This window comes from Jaculus jaculus, chromosome 4, assembly GCF_020740685.1.
Source record: "Jaculus jaculus isolate mJacJac1 chromosome 4, mJacJac1.mat.Y.cur, whole genome shotgun sequence".
Taxonomy (NCBI): Eukaryota; Metazoa; Chordata; class Mammalia; order Rodentia; family Dipodidae; genus Jaculus; species Jaculus jaculus.
Genome location: NC_059105.1, coordinates 22,208,191 through 22,231,801, shown reverse-complemented (window position 1 = coordinate 22,231,801; position 23,611 = coordinate 22,208,191). Strand labels below are relative to the sequence as shown.

Below are 23,611 nucleotides of genomic sequence, written 5' to 3'. Positions count from 1 at the left end.
TTGAGAGGGGACGGGGTTAGAGGGGCTGTCCTGATGGTGTTGAGAGGGGACGGGGTTAGAGGGGCTGTCCTGATGGTGTTCAGAGAGGACCGGGTTAGAGGGGCTGTCCTGATGGTGTTGAGAGGGGATGGGGTTAGAGGGGCTGTCCTGATGGTGTTGAGAGGGGACGGGGTTAGAGGGGCTGTCCTGATGGTGTTGAGAGGGGACGGGGTTAGAGGGGCTGTCCTGATGGTGTTGAGAGGGGACGGGGTTAGAGGGGCTGTCCTGATGGTGTTGAGAGGGGACGGGGTTAGAGGGGCTGTCCTGATGGTGTTGAGAGGGGATGGGGTTAGAGGGGCTGTCCTGATGGTGTTCAGAGAGCACAGGGTTACAGGGGACTTTATCAGTAAAGGAGGAGCTGCTTTCTTCCCACTGTTCCTTCTCTGAGTGTGAGCATGTGAGGAAGGCCTGGGCAAGCCAGGAAGTGAGCTGTTCTTTGGAACCAAGTTGGATGGAACCTCCATCCTGGACTTTCAGCCTCTGTGTGGGAAGTCAGTGTGCTCTTGAAGCTCCTCGCATTTTGAGATGCATCCCAGGCAAGTCAAGTGTGTGTACAAACTGACTGACCCCTCTCATTTGCCAGGCACTTTCTTGTGGACTAACTCCAGGAGGAGGAGGGCAGGCTCCAGGCAGAGGAGAAGCAACACTGCCACTTTCACTTTTGCCAGAGCAGGAAGAAGAGACAAGGCAAGCTCAAGTAGACTGAGAATGGAAATGTTGCCTTGCCATCTTCCTTCTGGAAGCCCAGAGGAACAAGTGTAACCCTGAGCCTGGTCACTGGATGCCACATGAGGTTGACTCAAAGGTCCTCAGGTTTGAGATACAGAAAGGCCATTCTTTCTGACTGGTATGTTTCAAGTGGAATAGGTGGTGAAAAAAAACAGCCAGGGTGGAGTGAGGTACAGGGAAGAGGCGAGGAACTGAAATGGTGAGGAAGATGCACGTGCAGTGGCTGCCTTTGGGACCTTGGTCCTAGGGGTCACAATATCAAAACATTTCAAGATGATGAGAAAAGGAGGCAAGGCAGATCTTGACTGTGCTGAAGATTCACAGTACGCTGCGTTCTGATCCAGGGCTTCCAGGCGGGCCGAGTTCTGGTTCTGATCCAGGGCTTCCGGGCGGGCTGAGTTCTGGTTCTGATCCTGGGCTTCCGGGCGGGCTGAGTTCTGGTTCTGATCCAGGGCTTCCGGGCGGGCCGAGTTCTGGTTCTGATCCTGGGCTTCCGGGCGGGCTGAGTTCTGGTTCTGATCCAGGGCTTCCGGGTGGGCCGAGTTCTGGTTCTAATCCAGGGCTTCCAGGTGAGCTGAATTCTGATCCAGGGCTTCCAGATGGGCTGAATTCTGATCCAGGGCTTCCAGGTGAGCCGAGTTCTGGTTCTGATCCAGGGCTTCCAGGTGGGCTGAGTTCTGGTTCTGATCCAGGGCTTCCAGGTGGGCCGAGTTCTGGTTCTGATCCAGGGCTTCCAGGTGAGCTGAATTCTGATCCAGGGCTTCCAGATGAGCCGAGTTCTGGTTCTGATCCAGGGCTTCCAGGTGAGCCGAATTCTGGTACTGATCCAGGGCTTCCAGGTGGGCTGAATTCTGATCCAGGGCTTCCAGGCTGGGCTGAGATCTAGTTTTGATCCAGGGCTTCCAGGCTGGGCTGAGATCTAGTTCTGATCCAGGGCTTCCAGATGAGCCGAGTTCTGGTTCTGATCCAGGGCTTCCAGGTGAGCCGAATTCTGGTACTGATCCAGGGCTTCCAGGTGGGCCGAGTTCTGATCCAGGGCTTCCAGGCTGGGCTGAGATCTAGTTCTGATCCAGGGCTTCCAGGCTGGGCTGAGATCTAGTTCTGATCCAGGGCTTCTTGGGGGAGGAGATCATGTTCTTACCGGTTCTCTGGGGCAGGATGATGAACTGATGGAGCGCATCGGCGGGAACACCACCTCTGAATGCAGGCACACGACAGAGAACTGCTGCCTTTCACATGTCCCGACCTTAAAGGGAATCTCTGTAAGTAGTCTGAGGTGAGCTTACTAAACTGTATGGCAGGAGACAGGAAGCTTGAGCCAAACACGTGGCCCATCACACTAGAGTGTCTTCAGGATGCTGCCAAGTCTAAACCACCTCCTGAGACTTATTTCACATTTACTTTTCACATCCCCCCTTTGGTCGCTGGGAGAGTAGCCATTTTCTTCTCTGTAAAGGGTGATGGGACTATCTCATCCCTTTGTGGAGCCAGCCAAGCAACTCTGATGCTCCGGTACCAGTGTTGCCTGCACCAGCCTGCTGCCAGTCTGCTGTCTTTGCCGCAGCCGAGTGCCCGCCGAGGGCAGGGCCCCTCACGGCTTCCCGCGCAGTGCCATGCACAGCGACGGCATGCAGTAGGTACCCAATGTGCTTTCATGGCCCCGGAGCTCAGCTCGTTAGTTTGTGTGGACTTACACAGAGTACCAAAAGTCCTCTCTTGTCGGCTGCTTGGTCATGGTGGGACTCCTCTGTTGTGGCTTCCCCTGCTGTGATCTACTCATCCTTGTTTACTTCCAACCTGCTGACTTCCACAAAGGATCTGAGAACGCTGGCAGCGCATGTGAGTTTGTGATGGCCAGACTGCACCCCACAGGACGGCTTTTGAGTCAACTGTGTCCAATCTACAATGTCAATGTCTAGAGCGAACCCAGATCTACTCAGTTTCAGCAAGTTCATCCTCGCAGAAGCTGGCGTGACAACCCACAAGGGCTCTTTGGAAAGCTATCAGGTTTGTGGGCTCGTGTTGTCTCCCAGAGCCCACAGCTCAGCCTCCCGCACCCTCAGCAGAGTCAAGACCACTGCACGATTGTGCATCTTCAGGAAGATGGTCTGACTCTTGGTTTCTCACACCCACCATGCTGCCTGCTCAACTCAACTGTCCAGACCCACAGACAACAATGAGGAAGTCTGAGTAAGAAGATCGCATCACTATACAAACAAGCACTGCTGATGCTGGAGCTGTGTGTGTGGATGCGTACACAGACAAACGCATCTCACAACATACATGGGGAGGTCACAGGCAGTCTTGGGGGCCGGTTCTCCCCTTCTGCTTTGTTTGAAGCAGGATGTAACGTTCACCACTGTGGTCTTCATGCTAGCTGCTCTGTACAATTCCGGAAGATTCTCCTGCCTCTGCCTCCCATCTCACCATAGCTTGTGCTGCTGTGTCTAGCTTCAAGTGCTCGGGGGGATCAGATGCTCATGTTTACATGGTGAGTGCTTTTATAAACTGAGATGTCTCCCTAGGCCTGAAGATGGAGACATCCTGCTCCTTTCAATGGACGGCAGCTGCCTATGTGACAACAAGGAGTAGACGTCGGAGAAACTGGTGAAACACTCCCAGGATGAGAAAAGAGAAGTTCGAGTGACCAACAACAGACCATGAAAACTGCACTATCCGTCTCCTAAGTCCTCCTCACCTTCCTCCAGCCTTTATTTGTTTGTTTGTTTGTTTATTTATTTATTTATGAGATAGAGAGGCAGGCAGACATATCGATAGAGAGAATGGGCACACCAGGGCCTCCAGCCACTGCAAACGAACTCCAAACATACACCACTGTGTGCATTTATTTATTTATGAGATAGAGAGGCAGACAGACATATTGATAGAGAGAATGGGCACACCAGGGCCTCCAGCCACTGCAAACGAACTCCAAACATACACCACTGTGTGCAGTAGGCTTACGTGGGGGCTAGAGAATCAAACCTGGGTCCCCAGACTTCACAAGTAAGTGTCTTAACTGCTAAGCCATCTCTCCAGCCCCTGAGCCACTTTTAATAACATAATTAAATAAGAAAGCCCATGTAGACAGTTAATAAGCTGTGTATACAACATGCCCCAGATCCTGACTACCCCAGTCATGTGTGCACAATCACATGACTGTTAATTACACCAAGGAAAGGGGAAAGATGGGAAATCATGGTCACGAGACCATTTAGAATTGTTCTATTCAAGTAGCAGAAGACAGACACTGTTCTCCCAACCATGATTTGAAGAGCTGGCAGATTTTCCAAAGCTAGCCCAGGGGCACCGCAGTCAACACAGCACCACTCAACAGTCAGAGATTAACAGAGCTTCAGTGCACCCATGTGTTGCTTGCTTACAAGTAGAGAGGGAAATTAGGAGGCAAATTGAGTGCTCAATGCCCATACGCAAGTCTTTATTTTCTCTCCAAAGTGTCTTCAAAACATCAGCAGATTTATAAAGACATTTCCTAGGGTGACTAGGTCACAAGGCGACCAGGCAATGAACAGTGGCATCTTCCGCAAGCTTAACTAGGAGAACGACTGTGTACTAAATCTGTGCAAGCTACAACGGAGCTCTGCACCAGGTGAGCTGTGCCCAACTCTTTTTTTTGGGGGGTGGATTCTAGGTAGGGTCTCACTCTGGCCCAGGCTGAATTCACTAGGTAGTCTCAGGCTTCCCTCAAACTCACAGCAATCCTGCCTTCTGAGTGCTGGGATTAAAGGTGTGCGCCACCACACCCGGCTCCAACTCTTAACTGGAACGCACGACTGCACCTCTGCAAGCCCACATTTCTTCTGGGTAACCTTTCTAGAACATCTAGGTTCTAAACTCCCTGGGAAGAGAGGGGACCCAAGTTTTATTTGCCAGTGTCTCCCATGGAGGCAAAGGGATCATACTTCCCCATACTGGTTACTGATATTTGATGGAAAAAAAATGAAATGATCCATAATTCCAGGGTCGTCTCTGAGTGAACAAGGGAGAAGTGAGCCCAAGGTGACCTCTGCGACTCCGAAGTTACTGCAATTTGTCAACATGGCAGGGCCTCACCTCTGATTGCTTAGTGAGCACAGCTGGGGTGAGCAATTCGTTTTCCCATAGCAGAGAGGACCACGTATGACTCACCTTGTTCAAGGAAATCCCTCAACATCCACTCAGGACCCACCACTCACTGGTTTGGTAAAGACTCGGGATGATGAGAAAGATGAAATAAATTCCCTGTGAGACCTTTCGCACAAAGCACCAGGAAGGCAAGGGCAAGGGCAGTGGGATCGGATTTCTCTTGGATAGTAAGACGGTGTTAGGACCCATCCAGACGAGCTGTGCATTTTTTAAAAATACCATTGTTACAAAACTTCTAGATGTCCGGATCCATATTAAAGTCAGTGTCTTTCCACGGAATCTGAGAAATATCAAGGCAGCTATTCAGTCCGCTCCACTCCTAGATTCAAAGCTTCTCCACACACCTCAAAGTCCTGCCTTTTGCCTGGTGGAAAGAGTTTGAGGCAGAGAAGCAAGAGGCAGTTCTGTCAGCTAGCAGCAACCTGACCTTGGACAGGAAAGCACTTAACCTCTCTCTACTTCCAGCTTCTCAGTGGGGGGCAAGCAGGAAAATTAGCACCTGGTGCAAACTTGCATGAAAGTTGTAAAAATAATGAGAGCCACCGGATTCGGGGCCACAGAGCAGGGCTGCCAAGACAGCGGCTTTATTTCAGTGATGATGTGAAGTAAGAAGAAGTTGCCATTCAAAGACAATGCCCACGGACAGCAAGTCATTAATGGCCTGGAAAAGCCACACAGCCCAAAGCTTTCCCGGGAGCACGCCCATACGCCTGGTCCTGGCTAGGAAGCCGCATCATGGCACTGCCCGAGCCCTAGGTGCTTCACCGTGGCCTGACCAGAGCTGTGCGCCCACTGCAGGGACGGGTCGCTGCTGCTCGGCACGGCTTGGCTAGCAGAGGATGAGGAAGCCCCGCTGAAGGATCCTACTGGACCCTGCTCTCTGGGGCTGGGAGACACACAGCAGTCTTGGCTCTGCTAGGATCCCAGGCAGCCTGTGGAATACCACCTGCCACGAGGCTGGGGATGGCACGGGGCCAGGCTGGAAGCCCTGGGGCACCCTCAAGTGGTGACATCTTCCCTGCTGCCCGTCAGAGGCTGTGTGGCATGAGTGGCAAATGGCAAGTCATGACTGGTGTCCCCAGGGCTATGCAAAAGGCCCCATCGGGCAGACATACGTGTGCTCAGGGTTGTGGCTCTCAGACCATTTGGCTTGGGTGTAGGTTAGTAGAGGACAGAGAAGAGGAGATGAGGGAATGGGAGGAGAGGATGGCTTGGACATAGTCCTAGGCTCCCCGTAAGTTCTAGACACCATGGCTACAGAGGACACATCTCTCCACTGAAGGCCACAGTACTTTGGTGGGTGTATTTCCCTTCCCTTGCTCCGTTCTGCCCCAGGCTCTGTCTTCTCAGAAAGCAGCTCCCAAAGTAACTCCAGTGAGTTTGGGGGCACTGTCAGCTGTTCTCCTGCTGACCCTGACTGACTTAGCTATCAAGAGAATTGTTCTTCTACCTGCCAGAGGTTTGACTCTAGTCATTTGTTATCATTGGGAAGGTTGAAACCACAACATTCAACTCTCTGACTGGCTTCTTCTAAGCCCTGGTTCTTTGGTTCTTTCTTCTTTTTCTTTTTCTGTTTTTTCCAGGTAGGGTCTTGCTCTAGGCCAGGCTGACCTATAATTCACTATGTATTCTCAGGGTGGCCTCGAACTCATGGCGATCCTCCTACCTCTGCCTCTGGAGTGCTGGGATTAAAGGCGTGTGCCACCATGCCCAGATAAACCATGGTTCTTAAACTGTGCATTGTATTCCAATATGGGGTCACATCAGTGATTATGGGCTATAAGAAATGGCAGTAGTAAGTGGTTTCTAGACCATGCAGTGACTAAAAATTACTTCACAATCAAATACATGACTCTGAGGTATTTGTGGCAGAATTCACCTGTGTTGCATCCCGGGACGTCACTGCAGCCTGCGTCTGATCACACTGCAGGCGCACACTACACTGTGCATGCTGACACGCCATAAACGCCAAGGATGCTGCCTAAAATCCAAGACTCAGGTGCGAGGCTAAGGGGTGTTACACATCTCTGTGCTTTCACTGTACACCCGAAGTTTTCTGATTGTATAGGAACAAGGAAAAAAGTAACTATGGAAAACAAAAACTTGTAATATTTTCTGTGGTGGTTTGCATCAGATGCCCACATAAAACTTGTGTGTTTTGAATGCCCCAGCTGATGGTAATTTGGGAGGTGGGGTCTTGCTGGAGGAGATCTGTCACTGGGGACAAACCTTGAGGTTTATCGGCCCCAAGCTTGCCAGTATTAAGTCAGCTCACTCTCCTGCTGCTGTTTCCTACCTGCCGTGGCAGAGGTGACATCCGGCCTCTGCTCACGCCACGCTTTCCCTGCCATCATGAAGCTTCTCCTCGAGACTGTGAGCCAAAACCAATCTTTCCCTCCCATCAGCTGGTTGGGTCGGGTGTTTTCTTCCAGCAAAGTAAAGGTATAAAGACAACACTTTCCATCATTCCTCAGCATGTTCCACCAAACTAGCCTATCTCTGTGCTGCTTGGTATGGAAATGTTTCATTTTTTAAAAGCTCTTTGGGTTGGAGAGATGACTTAGTGGTTAAGGTTCTTGCCTGCAAAGCATAACGACCTGGGTTCAATTCCCAGTACCCATGTAAAGCCAAACGCACAAAAATGGTGCAGGCATCTGGAGTCTGTGTGCAGTGGCTGGAGGCCTTGGTGTGACCATTCTTTCTAGCTGTCTCTCTTCTCTCTGCTTGCAAAGAAATAAATATAATAATATTTTTAAAATGTGGTTTGACTGCTGACTTGTGTTTCACTGAAAAAAAATCATTAAATGAATTTTGCCCTGGGCCTAGGAAGGAATTTCCAAAAATGTCTGCTACCTTGTATTGTGCTATTATGTGAAGTGGCTTTCTTAGCACCAATGATTATAAAATCAAAACACTGATCTGAGAAACACCGAAGATGCTCAATGTCAATTATCGATATGAATATATCAAGTATTCAGCTAAGATTTAATTAAGAACAAACATATCCATCTCATTAGTAGGCAATTCACTTCTGTCTTTAATAAATGATAAAAATAATGTGCGTGTAAAACAACTTGATATGTGATTGATTATCAGTAAATGTTTCAATTATATACCCTTTGCTCTATTTACCTGGGATTATGTAAAAATTTCTTGGGTTGTGAATGGAAAAGGCTGAGGCAGCCCTGGTCTACTGCATGGTGTGGTGATGGCACGCAAGGCCACGGGAGAGGGGGCACCTGCAGCGGCCCGTCACAGCCCACAGGAGCTGGAAAGAGAAGCATGTTCTCAGAATGAAACAGGAGCCACCAGAGGTAAAATGCACATGACTGGCCTTCATTTCAAAGACAAAATGCCTCTTTCGATGGTTTACACCATGCACATTTTGAGTTCATAGTCATGAAGATCATGGAAGTTATACTGCACTGTCCATCCTAAAGTGGCTTCTGTCCACGGCCATGCCACCCTGAATGTGCCCGATCTCGTCTAAAGTGGCTTCAGTAGTCAGACCATAGGACATAACTGGGTTTTAGAAACGTGAAACATGTGCTCCACACTGCAATTCCAGCACTTAAGAGGCTGAGGCAGACGGGCGGCAAGCTTAAGGCCAACCTAGGCTAATAGGAAGCCTGGGTCAGGGAGTGCTCAGTGGGTAAAGATGTGTCGTGCAAGCCTAAGTACCTGAGTTCAGATACCCAGATCTTCCTAGAAGCCAGGCATGATGGCCAACTTCTGTAATCCCTCTACGTTGAAAGCAAGATGGGAATGGAGACTGAAGAATTTCCTGAAATCTTCTGGGCCAGCTAGACTTCAACACAGTGGCGAACATTGAATAAGAGACCCTGTCTCAAACGAGGTGGAAGGTGGGACTGATCCCCAAGATTGTACACCATGCACATGACCACAAACACACCCAACACCTACCAAAAACTGTTAAAATGTGTACAAAAATGTACCTCAGAACTAATGAAACAGTGCCTCGAAATGACTCATTTATAGTCAAGGAGAAATTATACAAGGGGAATTCATACACCTAAGTGATTTTTTGGCATATGTATGCATGTTTGTGTATGTGTGTGAACGTGTGTTTGGGTGAGAGGTCAATGTCAAGTGTTTTCCAATAGCTCAGCTTAATTTTTGAGACTGGGTCTCTCAGCGAGTCCCGAACTCACTGGTTTGCCCAGCTGAGCCAGCAAGCACCCTGAATCCTCCTGCCCCAGCCTCCGTAGCATGGAGACCACAGACAGGCACCTCGGCTTCTGGCTTTTATGTGAGTGACGGGGATCGAATTCAGGCCCCCCACCACATGCGTGCACAAAGAGCACTTCATGGAATGACTCTCTCCCGCCCTCTGGTTATTTTTTATAAAGAACATCTCACTTAGTTCTTAGTGGAAAACTGGCACTGGAAACAGAGGGTGAACCTTCTCAGGCCCTTCTGGAACTTCTGACAACCTGCCACCCAGCCACTCATCCTGTGTGAGACATCCCCGTGGCCTTCCGGTTTGGGTGTCTCCACAGCCTTTCTGTTTGAACGAGATCTTTAGTGAAAGTGGCCAGTAACTGCTGCCAGGACGGGTCTTCTGTCTCAGCCTACGCACACGAGTGAGCTCAAGGGCTCAGGAAGTCAGCGCCAGACATCCCGGGCCAGGGTGCTCATGTGCACTCTTCACAGGGCCCTTGACCTCTGCGCTGGTTGCTCTCACGCTGCACATTTCCCGTGAGGCTGGGTCTTGTGCACAGTTCACACAGCAGACACTCTGCTGGGGTAACCGACATGTGCTTAGGCAGCTGTAGAGACACTTGGCCATCACTTGTGCTATTACCCAAAGTCAGACACCAGCAGGAAACATGAGACTTGTTCTGAGACCCTTATCTGACACAGGATATGCGCTGAGAGGCCCTTGTCAGAGGAAGTCCTGGTGTGGTCCCCAGCCTGGAAGCCAGGAGTGCCCATGTCAGGGCAGGCTGCGGCCCACGTGGGCTGGCACTTGGTGTGAGATGTGTCAGTAATGCTCGGTGTTTCTGGGAAGAGCAGTGGAGTTTAGCATGAGACCCGAACCCATCACCATCATTTTCCAACAATGGGAAAACTAGTCTTCCCTGGCTAAACTTATCAGCAGGAACTATGGGAGGGAGAAGTGGGTGGACCACCGCTAGGGAGAAGGACTTCCAGCCCAGTGAGGAGGTGGAGCTGAGAGGCTTGGACCTCAGGCTTCTCACGACACTCAAAACATTGCCCACCTCACAAATGATGGGACATCCCAGTCTGTGCCCCAATGCTCCTCTCTGCTCACACGTGCTGTGGGTTCACAGAGCACTTTCCCCACTAGGGCCAGCACCTGCCAACCCTCAGTTTTGAACTAGGAGAATATTCAGAGACGCTCACCAAACACAGAACGGGATAGGAACTAACCAACAATGCTGCTCCTGCGAGTGGATACCTTGTTGGAGACAGACTCCCGCTCTTGTCCTCAAAAACAAAATTCTGTGTTACAGAAACAATGCTTTGAAGATTCAATTTCCCTTTGAAGTATTTCTGCACCTTGTTTATTCTAGCTTCACCCATGTCTCTCTCAGCAAGTGAAAAGCGTCTGGGTGTGTGTGTGTACATGTATGTGCACAGGCACACATATTTCCACTTGCATCATGAATAAAAGCACGTGAATTCATTTGCAGGAGCTGCTCTAGACAGATCGCATCCAGCCATGGGAAGGGGGGACTATGGACTTCACAGTGAGAGGGGAAGTAAGACGTGTGTGACACCCGGAACCGAGGCCAACCCAGCCACTATGCAGCAAGTGAACGGAAGACACACAGATCGTGACATGCTGGTGAAAGCCTGAGCTGGGCCAGCTGTCTGAGGACCATTCAGAGCAGCCAAACCAGGAGGAAGACGGCATAGAACAGCATGGGCCCCTTACTAGTGGGGACTCTCAGCCCACAGGCCAGGCGCATGATGGGGACCACTGTTAGCGGATGGCTGCCTGGGGCAAGATACAGCTTGGAGTCATTTGAGAGTTGGACAGTGGGAAGGAGGTACCAGACCCTCTCATGCCAGCCAGCAGTGTCCTCGTGGCTGTGCACAGGGAGTTGCAAGGCCCTCCGGCTCTCGCAAACTGGAGAGGCGCGATGGCCCTTTCCTGGCAGCCCGGGGCGCCTTACCTTCAGCGGTGCCCGAGAGCCCATCGGCCTTGAAGTTGCTGGTGCTCTTCTTCCTCCGGTGCTTCTTTCTGTTGGCGTGGGGGGAGGGGGGCGGGTCAAGCTTGGGGCTGGTGCTGCTGGAGATACTCGGGCTGGAACACACGGAGTCACCTAGCCCCGTGTCTGTCACGGAAAAGGCAAAAGAATGGAAAGGTAAGAGTGGATCCAAAGAGACCGCAAACAATGCACAAGAAGTGCTCCTCCTACATCGAAAGCCCTCGCCCGTGAGACCCCAGCAGCAAGGAGGCTGCCGGGCTGGAGGCATGGCGCCTCAGGTGTGAGCAGTCTGGGCACCTCTGCCACGCGCACCACCGGCACACTATAGAGATTAAAACTCCCTGCTTGGCGTGGCTGGATGCCTGGAACGTCGGCTTCAGGACACGTGACCCGGGAGGAAGGAGACGGCCAGCTTCCGGTTCTCAGTTATTCTCCTTTCCTGGGTTGCTCTGATGTGTGGAGAATGACACAGAGACACTCAGGAGTCCAGGAGGGACTCGTGTGAATCCTCTCCCTGCAACACCGTGGATGATGGTCCTTATTTCTCACCAAGGCCCTGCAGGGCATCTCAAAGGCCATAAAGCAGAGTCTCATGTGTGCCTCACTCAAACTGCTCGGAGATTTTAAGACCAAACATTAACATTCACCATGAGTGAAATTCTCAATTAGTTATTTACTTGATGTCTGCCCAAGTCAAGGCAAAAGTGGTGCCAAGTGGCCAGGAATGGACACAGAATTCTACAGGGACAGAGGTGTGGATGCAGTGTGAGATGGAGGGGCACAGGTGGTGTATAGCTCTCAAGTCTTCAGAATTCTCTGTTGAGATCCAGCATGCTCATGACCCAAAGACGGAAAGTTCTTTGCATTGGATTACATTCACTTGGCTCCTGATGCCTGGGCACCAACTGTGGGCCAGGCACCTTCTAGAACCTGGGATGCGTCACTGAGAAAACCACGTCAAAATTCCTGTTGAAGGAACATGGCCACTGTGGTGGGCATGGGCCATCACCTTACACTTCCACATCTGCCCTGCTCCATTAAAGCCCACTGTGAGAAGTTCAGTTCTGAGCCCCAGGCTGGACTGTGTGATTCGCCAGGAGGCCCACGTCCATGCAGCTAGGGCCTCACAACACTGAGCTTGCAAGTGGTGCTCCTTAGACATAGATTTAAAATACTAGGTATTAAATTACTAGGTGTTAGACAGGTGTGATGGTGCACGCCTTTAATCCCAGCACTGAGGAGGCAGAGGTAGGAGAATCGCCATGAATTTGAGGCCACCCCGAGAATACATAGTGAATTGCAGGTCAGCCTGAGTTAGAGAGAAGTCCTACCTCAAAAAAACAAAACAAGGGCTGGAGAGATGGCTTAGCGGTTAAGCGCTTGCCTGTGAAGCCTAAGGACCCCGGTTCGAGGCTCGGTTCCCCAGGTCCCACGTTAGCCAGATGCACAAGGGGGCGCACGCATCTGGAGTTCGTTTGCAGAGGCTGGAAGCCCTGGCGTGCCCATTCTCTCTCTCTCCCTCTATCTGTCTTTCTCTCTGTGTCTGTCACTCTCAAATAAATAAAAAATTTAAAAAAAAAACAAAACAAACGAACAAAAAATCTTTTAATAAGGCTGGGAGTGGTGGCACATGCCTTTAATCCTAGCACTTTGGAGGCAGAGGTAGGAGGATCGCCATGAGTTCAAGGCCACCCTGAGAATACATATTGAATTCCAGGTCGGCCTGGGCTAGAGTGAGACCCTACCTTGAAACACCAAAAAAGCACTAGATATTAAATAATACAAAATACTAGATATTAAATTATAAGGTACTAACTTACATAGCTATGGCTATCCTGGTGGGTGGTAGGGGGCCAGGGTTTGGGCTGTGAAATTTCTGTATGCAGTTTCAGTGTTCAGAGCTACACACTAGGCCTGGGGACAGGTGCCAGAGAACCCTCATCCTAAGGCGCCTGGGGGCAGACTACAGCGACCCCTTACCTAGAGGTGCCCCTTCCACATGCTACTCAGAGCTTACACCCTACAGAGTTTTGCCTTTTGGCACCCTACCCTGGAGCCACCCTTCTAGCAGTCCATCCTGGGCCTTCCTTACACTGTGTCTCTGTGCAACAGGAGTCGCCCTGCTACTGCACTCTTGCTTCCCGTCTGTAACTCAGTGTCTGCAGTGCTTTCTCCCGAACTGGGGTTCTGGGGCCCCCATAGTTGGGCTCTGTCCACTCACTAGCAGCCTGTTCCCGAGGGCACCTCTCTTCCCCTCATCGTCTACAGTGCTTAGTGTGTGGGGCACATGCTAACAAACCATCTCCCACTGTCCAGCAGACACTGCCAACACCGCTTTAAACCCTTGGAAGACAGGCATGAGCTAGGTGGTGCAGGACAGTGTTCTCCTGAGCAGGGGTCTGCTTCCTATTCTCAAGTGAGTTGGTGCTCCTTTGCCCGTCTCCACTCTAAGTGCACACGGCCTTCAGTACCATAGCTTTCTAACCCCACAGCTGCTATTCCGGTTGTCTTGGAGATTCATGGTTGTTCAGAGCATGAGCCTCTGCCAATCCAAGTCAGTGAACTCGATTCTGTTTTGAGAGAGCCTCAAACCTTCGCAGTCCTCATACCTCCATAGGTGCTGGAGGCATCTAAGAACCACCCCAGAGCCCAGACAATGTACGTGTTGTGTTCTGCTCACGTGCCTTTAAACTTGTCTAGTGGACCAAGTTGATGATGATGGTACATGACTACAATACCAGAACTTGGGAGGCTGGGGTGGAAGGACTGCTGTGGGTTTGAAGCCAGCCTGAGCTACACTGCCAGTTGCTGGCCAACCAGGACTGCATCACAACACCCTGTCTCAGAAACAAAGCACAAAGAGAAGGAGGAAAAAGCAATGACCAAGGAACAGTCTTAGCTAACACTTGGCCAAAGACTGGGTGGGGTTGACTTACTTACTAGGTAGAGCTTGATAGCAAAGATAAGAAGGCACTCATTTGATGATTTCTCTCTTCTACACACCATCCCTGTTTCAACAAGTCACCTTTTCTGTGTGTACACCAAATGGCCCTTTGACATTCATCTTCTGACCCTGCCTGAGTAGGCCTTGAGCTCACTGGCTAACGGCCTGGAATTCACTTTGCTGGGCATGAAACTCATGGGCCTGTTTCCCTCCCTCCCAAGTGAAAACAGCCTTTGCTAAAGTAACCAACAGAACGTTGCCCTCCATCCAGGTTTCACCAGGGATGTCCACTGTGGAAGATGTTCCTGGCTAGCTCTGAAGAAGGAGCCAAGGGCAGTCCCAGGGAGGGGACGATACTGGGAAGGACTTTCACCTGCTCTTGCAGTCACCTTCTTGCTGCTGGCAGGGAATGCCCGACCACAAGCAGCTGATGGGAGGAAATGGTTGATTTCGGCTCCATAATGGCGGGGACCATGGGGCATGAGCAGACACTGGACATCACCTCCTGGCCAATATCAGGTGGACAATATCAGCAGGACAGTGTGCCAAACGCTGGCAAGGGGAAGCTGGCTGTAACACCCATAAGCCTGCTACCAACAACACACTGCCTCCAGCAAGGCTTCAATTTCCAAGCTGCCACTAGCTGGGGACCAAGCATTCGGAAGACAAGAGCTTATGGGGGACATCGGATTCACACCACCACACCCACCTCCCCCCAGGAGCTGAGCAGTCCCAGACCCCGGCAGCAGCGCTTCTGTCCTCAGGGTGCTGCCTGTCCACAGTCCCTTAGTTCTCACCCAAGAACACCTCTAGCCCACATGACCACAACGGGAGACATCTGTGGCTGACACACTCAGCAGGATGGAGTCAAACAGGAACCCAGTGTTGAAGACTGCCTTACACACCTGGAACAATCCCCAACCCGAAGATGACCGGAAGGGAGACGGGAGTAGTGGACAACTCCGCCGGGCGCTGCCTGGCTTGTGCAGCCCTACCGTCTGTCTTTCAGCGCGTGGCCTGTCGGTCTGCACACACCCTCCTGTGCACCAGCTGTCTTTTCCCACAAGGCCCCCTCAGCCCTGCACTGACTAGAAGCAGGCTGTCTCTTGAGGACATGCCTCTCATTTCATCGTGCTACGAATCTCACCCTCACCAGGTGAGCCTCCCTCCTCGACCCTAGCTCTACCTGCAGGGGACGCCTCCGTCCCTCACACTCAGCCTCTGGGAAGCTATGTTCCCAGATAATGCTACACTTTCCCTCAGGTCCCTAGGCAAGCCCCCCACCCAATACACCACTTTATCAGCAACTCCCTTTGTCCTTATCATGGTGGCATCTTGATCCTCCCAGGGGCCCTCTCTCCCCCTCCTCCCTTACCAAGCTCTCTTCCTCCACATCTCAGTCATCCTCACTCCTGGTTGTCCCCAAGGCTGCCAACAGCAAGACCTGCGCCTCAGCCTGCCACTTTCTCCACGCACCCCCACAGGCCTTTGCTCCCATCCCTTGTCCAGTGACCCTCAGCTTCGCAGTCCAGCCTCCAGCGTCAGTCTCTCAGCCTTGCAAATTCACCTCTGCACTTCTCCCGCCACCTTTCCTCACAGGAAGCCCTAGTTCACCTTTGAAGTCCAGCTATGCCACTCGCCTTGGTGCTAAAACCACACTCTCCAAGTCCCCTGCTGCCCTCTGTCTTCCCATGCCTCTGTTGGGAATGCATTTTCTAACTACCTAGGCCAGGCCCTTGGCCTCAGCATTTCATCCCTCCTTCACCTGCACCAGATACAATGCTCCACTCCTGTGCTCACCCATCGCGCCCTCGACCAGTCCCTCAGCTAATTTCTGCTGTTCTCCAAAGCCAAGCTCCCCAGGCCTTCCCTTCTTCACCAAGCTGTCCGCACTCCCGCCACTGGCACGTCCTTCCTGGGGCCGCTGGTGCCCTGTGCTGCCCTGTGGAGCCTCACTGGCTTGGTGGCTCTGTGCACATGGTGACGGTGTGTCACTAGTGCGCCTGTTTGTTGACTGTACATCATGTCAGGATGCAAGGCCTTTGTCCTCGTCACCAGGATGGGCCCTAGGGGCAAGCACCATCTAGTTTGTCACGTTTACTGAGGAACTTTCTGAGGCGAGGGACCTGCATTCCCTGTGTCACAGAGGTGTGTACTCAGCTTTGCCGCTCGGTTTGGACCCTGAACACAAGCACCCTTTTGCACCAGACCACTGTCCTTTAAGTTTCCAGCAGTTGGGAATGCACTTTTAGGTGAATACGAAGGCCGTAGATGGGATATATTGACAGTGAGAATCTCTCACACCTCCACCTATTGAGCATGCGCTCTGAGACAGCGCTGTCAAAGAATAAGGGGCAGAACCCCAGTCCCCACAGGGCTGGCTAAGGGTGAAAAGAAGGCCTATTTAATTTGCTTGACACCATCAATAAACTGTTTTTCTTGGACTTTGTCTCTGGGACATGGAATGACAGGGGGACCACTTCCTCATCTAGACAAAGAGTGGGATTCTGAGAGCGAGGCTAAGGGGGAGATGAAGGTGTTGCTGAGTCAGCAGGAATGGGCCAGGGAGAAGAAAAGAACTCGCCCTGGCCACTGGAGGGGACATAAGAAGGAGCTTCGAAGATGGCACTGGGTGTCACGGGAACATGAGGACCGTCAGTCTCAACAAGCAGGCAGAGGCAGCCGGGAGGGGAGTGAGTCTGTTGCTGCTGTGTGCCCTGACACCCACAGGACGCTGCTGGCCTGCAAGCAGGCCAGGGCCCTGGAGGGGTGGGTCCTACGTCTTTCCATCTGTGTCCCTCACCTGTGCCAGGATCCCAACACCATGGCTGAAGCCTCAGCAGTGGCACTTCAGCCTCCCTTTCCTGCTGTGGCAGCGGCTCTGTTTTCCCCTAGGCATTTCTGCTGGGCAGCAGGGGCAGAGGCACACAGGACATCAAGACCCAAACACTGAGTCAGAGTGTGGGGAGCAGACAGGCACTGTGGGGTGCCCTGGGACGGCCTGGTGAGGTGCCGAACGCACACAGTGATGGTGAACTATGAGGAGGGGCAAGCCCCCTTTGGTCACAGGAGACAAGAGGTGGGCGTGACAGCGGACTGGGCACGAGACCAGAGGGGCTGGCTGAAAGGAAGGCCAGCCGTGGTGTGACTCGTGGGCAGGACAGCGGTTGTCGGTTACTTGGGTTCTGTGCTCAGGTGTTTGCAGTGTAAATATTAACATCCCTGCTCCCAGATCTCCAGAATCCCCAGGAGCTCTTTAACATCCCACTGGTCTAAAATATGAGCAGTCAAGAGTGTGTGTGAGGCTTCATGCAGAGCCTCTCCACGCCCCACTGCACCCCCGAGCCCGACAAGGTGTCCCTCAGCCCCGCCCGGGACCCCGGAAGTGAGCACCAGCTGCACCCTCGACGCTGCCGCCTCTCCCCAGTGCGCACAAAGAATGCATTTCATTTTGTATCAATTACCGGGCAGTGGACAGGCGACGACTGTCAGTGGTGTTAGATGTGGGAGGGAAGAAGCAGGGAGAAGCAAGGCACAGTGAATTAAAAAGCAGTCGCATCATTACCCCGCGTCTCAGCCAGCTTTGGCACAGGGACTCGAGGTCCCTGAGACATGGGGCGCTAAGCTGGGAAGGGCTGGACCATCCTGTGTGTTCAATGTCAGCCATTAGTTCTTCCCAATCGGGCGTCAATGTTCAACGCACACCCCCAAAAATATATAACAGGAGCAATAATGGTTGCAATCTGTAGGCTCTGGGAGCTGCGGTTCGTGAAGTATGAGCCGAAGAGGCATTTTCACTTTTCACTTGGAGCGCTGACAAGCATGACTACAGGAAGAATAAAATAACATTCCACTCGCATAAATATCAAGCAGCCTGCTCGAGACTGATGGGCCAGGAATGTATTCTTAGCTATCATTCCGGCAGACAGGCCCAAGGACACTCATAACTTATTTTACAATCATTTAGTTTCAGCTCAAGTGGAAAACGTGACAACTTATCTCTGCTGACAGGACGCCGGATGAAGCCTCACAATTAACTCTCCTCCGATTATCTGCCCAGCTGATCATTAGCCGAGCCCACCTCGATGAACGGTTGCAGGGTCTCTTCCTGGTGGGGGCTAATGCCAGGTGTGGGTTTCTGATACCAGCATGAAAGCCAGAGACGGGTGTGAGTTTCTGCTTCTTATGACCCTACTTCTTTCCCAGGGGGTCAGCCGGTGTCTGCTGGGGACACCTGAACTCTGTGAAAAACTGTCTGCTTCAGCCCTTCTAATGTGTAAGTCCCAAGGCAGCCTGGGCCAGGGCCTTCCCTGAACCTGGACGCAGTATTTCCTTGGTGCTGGGCCCTTCTGAGGGACATCTCCAGGCATCCTGCTTCAGGAGGTGTGGCTTGGACAGGGGACCACAGGAATTTCCTCCTGGGAGCCCACCACACACAGGAGGAGCTACCGACCGTCTTGATGAGTGGGATGAGCACTGATTTTCTTCGACTGTGAATATGCAAAATGCTTTAAATCGTGTTTTCCAAAGACCCATGCAGGAGAGAAGAGGACGGGGGGCCTGTGCACGAAGGTGCTAGCGACACTCTTGCTTCTGCAAAGACCTTCACTTACTCTTTGGTAGTGTTATGTAAAATGTATTGCTGAAATTCCCCCCTTCCTTCTCTCTCTCTCTCTCTCTCTCTCTCTCTCTCTCTCTCTCTCTCTCTCTCTCGGATTAAAAGCATTTTGAATTATCAAGGAAGGAGCCATTTGGCAGTGCTCAGGGGAAGCTGCCGAGGGCTAAGACCTTCCATACACTCCACAGCCAGTCATTGTGGGAAGTAGAAAATTAAAGTTCACTTGCTTTGCTCCAAGGTCAACAATAGCAGGCTCATTTGGGTCTTTAATGAGGGCCCTGTCCCTTCTGAGGCTCAGAGGGACGTGGGGGCTGGTAAATAAAGGAAAGGCCACCTTTGCCATCCGAGGAAATCACAACATCCTGGTCCCTGTTAAAAGGGGAGCGTGAAGTGAAGTTCAAACCCTTGCCCGAGCGCACAGCGCTTTTGACGGGGCTGGCAGCGGGAGGAGGCTGACTTCATCCCCATCTCTGAAGATGTTTCAGAGACTGCCGTTATTGTACGCTTCCCTTTGCCGCTCACACGGGGGTATACAATGTCAGAAGGGGCAGCGGGACACGGCGGGGGGCGAGGAAGATGACAGGTGTTGGGGGAAAGGAAAAGACAACACAGTGTTAGACAGAGTTACAAAAACGGGGAGGAAAGGCGCACAACAGGAGGGGCCAACGCAGAGAGAAAATCCAGGGGAGAAGGATTTCTTCCCTGGCCACTTTCATTATACTGAGCAGAGCCGAGGAGTTGGAATTGGAGGAATCAGGCATTCGTGAGATTATGCCCTTGATTACTAGAACATGCTCTGGAAGGCTTCTGAAAAAGCAGAGGTTGTGCTCACTACTGAGGGTCTCAGACTTCTCTTCTGAGAGGATGTAAATGTTCCATGGTTACGGGGGGGGGGAGGGGGTTGAAGAGACCTGTGAGTACGTTTGGCACTATTACCTCTCACATTTGAAATGGGTGAAGAGTATGTTATGTGAATTTCATCCCCCCAAAATAAATGTTTCATAGAAAAAAAAAAGATCACTGTGTTAGATACTGAAGCTATTAAACAAGGAGCATGAACATGTCCATTGCATACACAGTCTGGGAAGATAAGGGAAGGCGTCAGAGTTGAGGTCACAGGGTCAGAGGACACTTGGGAACAGAAACCAAAGGCCAGGACATGAGCCACAAGAACGGGTCTGGGATAGACTGACATGGCTGCCCAACACGGAGCTGCAGCTGCCTGCAGGGATCCGGCTCTATGCGCCCAGGTAGGCCTGCTCCTCCCCAGCTTCCTCCTCCTAGCTCTGGGCCACAGCCCTGTTGGCTCCCATGGTTTCATGGCACCCAGTGAGTTTCTGGGTCTCTCCATCTTGCTCACCACCACAGCCTTCACGGAAGGTACTCTCTGGATGCTCTGGTTCCCCCAGTTCCAGGGCCCGCGGGCACTGGACAGCTGCATGGATTAGGGGGCAGCGGGAAGATTGTGAAGCGGTCAGGGAGGCAGGAAGCCTAGAGAAGCTGGGTGGGCACGAGACGGGTGAACTCAATTGGCTATGCCAGTCAGGATTCGCTATCTAAGGGTCAAAAACCAAATTGCTCTCTAGTTGATTCTGAGCTGAACGCAAGCTGCACAAAGTTTAAATTTGTCTGATATACTCGGGAAGATTTAAAGGCAGGCTGAGCAGGATCCTGAGGAGGAAATAAAATCATTTCAAGAGATTCCTGCTTCTCTCGAGCCTTGTCTCTTTTTACATAATCAGCCACAACCATTTCTCAAGTTTGGTGCTTACAGCAGCTGTTAAATTACAAAGAGATTCTGTCTCCCGTGGAGGGCTGCCCTGGCTAAGCAGGCTGGGGATACAGAGCACATCTAGGAGAAAGCTCCAGAAGTTAATTAGATGTTTGATTGCTCTTTGATAACATAATCCCTTCTCCTTGGAATCTTAGCTGTTTCTATGAAAAGTCACATGGAGTTGAATTCCCTCCCAGTCACTGCAAAGCAGGTTTCTGGACAGGGGCAGGAAGGCGCAGTCTCTGGGCAGCCAGGCCAGGGAAGGCTCTGTCCAGGGTTCTGAAACGTCTGTCCCTCCACTCTGCAAAATATACCAAAGCAGCCACTCCTTGTGATCCTCCCTCCAGGCTAGTAACTGTGTTCATGGGTCTATGAATGTGTGCTCATATGTGTGTAGGCTAGATGGACAAGTCAGATGACTTCCTCAATCATTCCTCCCCTTGTCTTTTATTTAAAAAAAAAAATGTTAGGGCTGGAGAGATGGCTTGGCGTTAAGGACCCAGGTTTGACTACCCAGATCCCACGTAAGCCAGATGCACAAGGTGATGCATGCTCAGGATTACACGTGAGTAAAGGAGGAGCACGTGTCTGGAGTTCTATTGCAGTGGCTGAAGGCCCTGGTGCTCAGTGGCAAGACAACAGCAAAGATGGACTCTGTCTCGAGAAGGTGGAAGAAGATGGACGTCTTGAGATTGTCCTCTGACCTCCACACACGTACCACGGGTACGCACACACGCTTACACACACACACACACACACACACACTCTCTCTCTTATAAAAGCAAGCTCCTGCTTGGCCCCATCACAAGACTCTTTCTCTTGCACATAAAAACATTTTGTGCATTTGTCTTACGTGGGTGCTGGGGAATTGAACCCAGTTCGTTAGGCTTTGCAAGCAAGTGCCTTAACTGCTGAGCCATCTCTCCGGCCTTCCACCTTGTTTTTGTGAGACAGGGTCTCTCACTGAGTTTATGAGTCTGCTGGTTCAGTTAGAACAACTGACCAGCAGGCTTTGAGGGTGCTCCTGCTTTTGTCACCCCAGCTCTGAGATGATAGGCAAGTTGTCACCAAGCCTAGCCGTTATGTGGGCACTCTGTGGGGCAAGTCCTCATGTTTGCCCTGTACTTTACCAATGCTGACCATCTCTCAGACCCCACTCCTTCCTCCAGTCTACCCACTGACCATCTCCCAGGCCCATACTCCTCCTTAACCTGCTGACGTCAGGTGTTTGAAGAGCACAGCGATGAAGTTAGCTTCGGGTAAACCTGCCACACAGAAGCCCAGGCTTGAGATGGCAGCTTGGTTGTGACATATCATCCCATCAGTTCATGGTTAAGTATCACTAAAAGGAAAATAATTCGATTCTTTCTTCTTCTTAGAGCAGGGAGCAGAATGAGCCTTGGTTGCATGATGATTTCCCACTGCGTAGATGAACTTTGGATTTTTGACCATAAATCAGCAGTTCTGCATATTTTCAATATTAGATCCATTTTTAAAACAGAGCAGGGTTCTGGCTACATGCTGTGTGACGGCTCCAGCACTTCTGTGCTTTTCCATTGATGCTATACAAGGACATTCGGGCCAGCAAGGGACAAGGAGACAGAGAGTCTAAAAGCCCAGCACAGGGCCCGAGAGGTGGTTCAGCATGTAAGGGCGCTTGTCTGCAAGCCTGCTAGGCCGAGTTTGACCCTCCCCAGAACCCACATAAAGCTGGATGCAAAGTGCTCTGTGCACCTCTGATCCCAACATGGCTATGGCAATGGGAGGTGGAGTCAGGAAGCTGGCAGACCAGTTAGTCTGGCTCCTACAGTGGCAAGACAACAGCAAAGACGGACTCTGTCTCGAGAAGGTGGAATAAGATGGATGTCTTGAGACTGTCCTCTGACCTCCACACACGTACCACGGGTACGCACACACGCGTACACACACACACACACACACACACACACACACACACTCATAAAAGCAAGCTCCTGCTTGGCCCCATCACAAGACTCTGAGTACACAGCATCTTCATATGGGAATGAACAGCACGCAGGCCCTAGTGCTTGCCCGGACCTGCCTCCCCCCACCGGCCATCCTCCGCACCTGGCCAGAAGGACACCCACCCTGGAGGGTGTCGTGCTGTGCACGCCTTCTGCTGGATGGCAAGTGAGGCTCCACGTTGGTGGCTAGCCTGAAGGGCCAGCGGACAGACTACCTCACCAGTTGTCTCGGCAAGGGAGGCTACAAGACAGACGTGCGGCAAACGGGTCAGGACCCTCCCCGGAGGACAGACAGGGTTACAGTGTGCTACAGTCTGTGGACAGAGCCTGGGTCAGTAGGGGGCAGTGAGTGTCGAGGACCAAGGACACGGCAGGTGGGGGGGGGGGGGTCACAGGCATACTTCTGCCTCTGTCCTCAAGACCCCACAAGCGTGGTGGCACAGGCGATTCAGCTTTCCCAACCACGGGCAGAACAGCTGACACCAACAGTAAGCACCACAGATCTGTGACCCAGAACGTGAACCTGCTGCTGCAGCAAGACCAGCGGACACAGCAAGGGGGAGCTTCCGCCACTGTTACAGAAGGGGAGCCGGGGCTTTGCTTTTGCCACAATGTCATCCTGTTCGTCCAACTACTGTTTCCTGGACCCAAGCCAGGGCCTGCACTGAGCCTATGCGGGGCTGGAAGGGGTGCACTGGTCACAGCAGAGCTCCGGGGTACACGCTCTCTCTCTCCCTCTGTCCGAGTGTGTCGGTGAGTTCACAGGGATCTTTACTCTTAGGTATGCCACGAAGGAAACTGTAAGAATCACAGTGGGCCACAAGCAGCTACCTAGCTCCTGTGCCTGTGGGTGGGGCCGTCACTGCTTGCTGAACCCCTCCTAGCTCTGCTCTGGTGACAGCTTTTGTGAACTATGATTTGTAGCCGTCTCCCTTATGGAGCGGTGTCCCTTTGATGTTAACTTCTTTCCACGTGACAGGTGAGCAGCAGGTGCCAAGCACAGAACAGATACTCAATAAGAAAGTTTGTTACCAAAAGAAAAACCGTGCCGGGCTGGAGAGCAGGCTTAGCAGTTCAGGCGCTTGCCTGTGAAGCCTAAGGAGCCAGGTTTGGCTCTCCAGACACCACATAAGCCAGATGCATAAGGTGATGTATGTGCACAAGATGGTGCAACCA

The 23,611-nt window shown here is 51.8% G+C and overlaps 1 protein-coding gene across 9 annotated transcripts in view; it reads right to left on the bottom strand.

Moving 5' to 3' along the window:
* The window catches only part of Agap1 (ArfGAP with GTPase domain, ankyrin repeat and PH domain 1), a 526,342-nt gene that overhangs the window by 124,927 nt on the left and 377,804 nt on the right, over positions 1-23,611 (bottom strand). For 7 of the 9 annotated variants that reach the window (XM_045148441.1, XM_045148443.1, XM_045148444.1 and 4 more), the window contains one exon: positions 11,079-11,240. The exons of the other annotated variants lie outside the window; for them this stretch is intronic. In XM_045148441.1, coding sequence (XP_045004376.1) covers positions 11,079-11,240 — 162 coding nt within the window. The remainder of the gene's footprint in view (positions 1-11,078; positions 11,241-23,611) is intronic. 9 annotated transcript variants of the gene reach the window in all.